The following is a 3,548-nucleotide window of genomic DNA, read 5'->3' as shown; positions in this document are numbered from 1 at the left end:
TTAATACAAAACTCAATTTTTCACTGTATTAAAAACACAGAATCACAGATTTTTCTAGCTTCAAATTTCCTACAAAACTGTTCACGCTTTTTTGCTTCAAATTTTCCAACCTTGGGCATGTTGTTTCCTAAGCAATACAACAGAATAAGGAGATATGGAAAAGGTGTGTTTACACCAAAAAGGGAAAACAAGGCTAGAAACCAAAGAAACCAAGTTCACTAGCTCTTTCTTTCTCAAATGTCTCAAAATACTGATAGATAATGGTAACTGCCAGTAGTATCCCAGTGCCTGATCCAATGGCACCCATGAAATCTGCTACAACAGTTAGAGCACCAATACACATGCCACCAAATGCTGCAGCCGTAGGAATATATCGATTAAGTTCTTTCTGCAGGTTTGATTCTCTATGTCCCGGCATCACCATTTGTTGTTCCTACAAAAACAACAAAAAATAACAGTCAACACAAAGGCAATCCACTCATACTTCAAAATAAATCATATATTTGCTCCCATATTGCACATCTACATAAGCTTTCAATAATATACCAGAAAGAAAGCTCAACTTTACACCAATAAAACATAGTCAAACTTTATGACGTTTGTGAAAATTTACCCAAAAATAGATGATTTTCCCTTTTCTCTAGAAATGATGAGAAATTTACTAAACATACGCAGGTTTCACAAAGCATGCATGCATTAATGATAACATGACTATTATGGTATCACTTTTAACAAAAGAAATTTGTCATTCTGCCCTGCCATCAAGAGTTTCCTATTTAAATTAGAATTTCTAAAATGCATCATACTTATTGTGTATGTATCTCATATAACTACCTTCAGTTGTTTTGCAACATCTCGAGCCGACGAACCAGAGACTTCGATCCATGTCTTTGAAAATAATGCACATGCTGAAAGCATGAAGATTAGATAAAACAGAGCATGAAATGGATTGGCCGCCATATCAGCCAAACTGCAAAAACATATCACATTTGATAAGTAGTCTGGCATTATGTACCAATCACAGGTTAATCAACCTAAATATTTCACCAAATGGATACAATTACTGAAAAACATGGCAACTAAATGTAGTACCTTGACGGAGGCGTGATGTAATATACTAGACCCCCAACAGGGATAAGCTGACCACTTGAAGAGTACTCGGATTCTTTCCACTTTCCAAGTAGATTCACAAGAATGTTGTTGCTATATTTCTTGAAGAGAAGCTGTAGTATAAAACAACAATGTTACAATAAAATCGAGAACATAATTTGCACAAACAAAGTGGAAAGAATACAGCATTGATTAACTGAAGTTCATTGAAACTTATCAAAACACCCCTCATTTTTGTCAATATTCTCAAAAACACGCCTAGTATTATTTTCAAAGTTCTCTCTTTACAATTTCTGTATCTACAATCTCTCTCTCACATCTCCATTCCTACAATTTCTCTCTCATTTCCATCCCTACAATTGCTCTCTCTTTCTTATCTCCCCTTAGAGAAATTGTAGAGGGAGAAAGAAAAACTGTAGAGATTATAGAGAGAATGTATTTTCAGTATTTCAAAAAATTATAAGGGTATTTAGGTAGAATTCCCCTAAATGATTTTACCTGTGAGATAAAGTAAAGGTTTGAGACCAAAGCTGATTGCAAGATGATTGGCATGTTGGAAGTATAAAAAAGCTTAATAGGATAGGAACCTTGTTGACCACGGGCATTTTTTGATCGAACAGGAAGAACGACTCGGAAGCCTTGAAAGTAAATAACAATAAGGAAAACAAGCACAGTAGCTAGCAGATTTGTGACATTTGGAAGGTTTTGTCGGTAAAATGCTTCTCTAAGAGCTCCAACTTTGTTTGTTCGTGTTATCAACAGGTGAAATAAGGCTATGACTGCTCCTTCAAACTCAGCACCCCTACCACTGTTGATTGTTGTTGGACTAAACGCCTTCCAAATGATGTTTTCACTGTCAAAAGTGTGCAGAAAAACCATCAGATTGGGTTAAAACCACTCAAAATGCTAAATCATAAAAATTGTATTTGTTTTCACTTTAAAGTATATTGAATTTTTCTTTAGGCAGATTGAATGAGAAGAAAATTCAGAAGCAGAAACAAAAATAAATAAATAAAATTTGAAATTTGTTGAGTGCTTTAATCACAGTTTCCATTGTTTAAATGTACTATGTGCGATTAAGCTTACCAAATATTTGTTGCAATAAACAAGGAGATGCCTGAACCCAATCCATAGCCCTTTTGCAAAAGCTCATCCAGACAAATGACAATTATGCCAGCAAAAAATAACTGAATTATTATTAGTATTGCATTGCCAGCACCCAGATCTCTCACATCTCCATACATTCCAGAAAGCACATAGGCAACAGCCTCACCAATGGTGATCATAACACCTAAAAGCTTTTGAGCACCATTTCTGTGAGAAATAAATATAGCATTGAACCATGAGTACAAAATTTATACACTAGAAGAATGATACATGCATTCCCAATAACAATAAATTCACAATCGCCATGTACAACAAATGGTTTTACACACCTAGTCATAATTACCATATATGCAAAAATCGTCTTTATCCATCCTCACAAATATGAAAAAAGACAAATCCATTCACAATTATTGTGTGGGAGAACAATATTTTCCCACATGTACACAAACAGAAACTTTTCCAGTGAATTCATTGACAACTACCATACAAACAAAGTTTTTTCCCACAAATTCATTGACAATTTCCATGTACACAAAACAATTTATTACCCATCTCTGCAACAAAGAATAAGGAGATGAAACTATACACAAATTTCCATCCAATGACATAAGCATGGCATAGTTTGAAAGGCTTACAAAAGGGCGCGGTCCTCCCTGACATTGTTATCGACCTCAATGATCTTCGACCCTGCAAGGAGTTGCATAACGAGGCCTGAGGTAACAATTGGAGTGATGCCGAGCTCCATAAGGGTACCTCGATTAGATGCAAGAATCACACGCATCCAATAAAAAGGGTCTGATCCTGTGGCCGAATGTATCCCATAGAGAGGAAGTTGGCTACATACAAGGAACACAAAGAGTGAGACAACTGTATATAACACCTTCTCGCGGAAGGGAATTCTTCGATCTGCTGTCTGAACCTCAGGAAGAACAGATAGGAATGGACGGACGAGATGAAGGACACGAAAACCTCCTCCCATGATTTTACTCTGTTTCTTTAATATAAATCTAGGCCTGCGAAGCCAACTCTGAACCCAGATTCTGAAACTCCCTGCGAAATAGACCCTGAACCAAACCTTAATTCGGATATTTTGATGATGGATCAAAGCACAGGTCTTCTGTGCAAATCCTAACCCAAATCTAGATCTGTCCCTAAAACCGTAACCTATTTATGGATCTACTTTTGATGGATCCCAAAAACTCTTTCAGCACAAATACCAACCCTAACCCTACTCCTGATCCTTAACCTTAACTTAATCTAGGTCTATCTCGCCGGTCTGCAACAAACCCTAACCGTAAATCGCAGGTTTTGAATAAACAAAGCCCCGGATC

The 3,548-nt window shown here is 36.5% G+C and overlaps 1 protein-coding gene across 1 annotated transcript; it reads right to left on the bottom strand.

Moving 5' to 3' along the window:
• On the bottom strand, positions 1–3,548 carry LOC147867794 (uncharacterized). The gene is made up of 6 exons (XM_087315601.1): positions 2,853–3,548; positions 2,197–2,424; positions 1,609–1,963; positions 1,093–1,223; positions 835–970; positions 1–433 (listed from the first exon to the last, which is right to left on the bottom strand). The coding sequence occupies exons 1-6, from the start codon at positions 3,194–3,196 to the stop codon at positions 194–196; spliced, it is 1,434 nt and encodes a 477-aa protein (XP_087171727.1). The 5' UTR covers positions 3,197–3,548; the 3' UTR covers positions 1–193.

This window comes from Azolla caroliniana, unplaced genomic scaffold (genome assembly GCF_043228905.1).
Source record: "Azolla caroliniana isolate FFs.n. ecotype wild unplaced genomic scaffold, voAzoCaro1.0.p SCAF_2, whole genome shotgun sequence".
Classification (NCBI taxonomy): domain Eukaryota; kingdom Viridiplantae; phylum Streptophyta; class Polypodiopsida; order Salviniales; family Salviniaceae; genus Azolla; species Azolla caroliniana.
The sequence above is the reverse complement of the archived record's forward strand: the minus strand, read 5'-3'. Positions and strand labels throughout refer to the sequence as shown.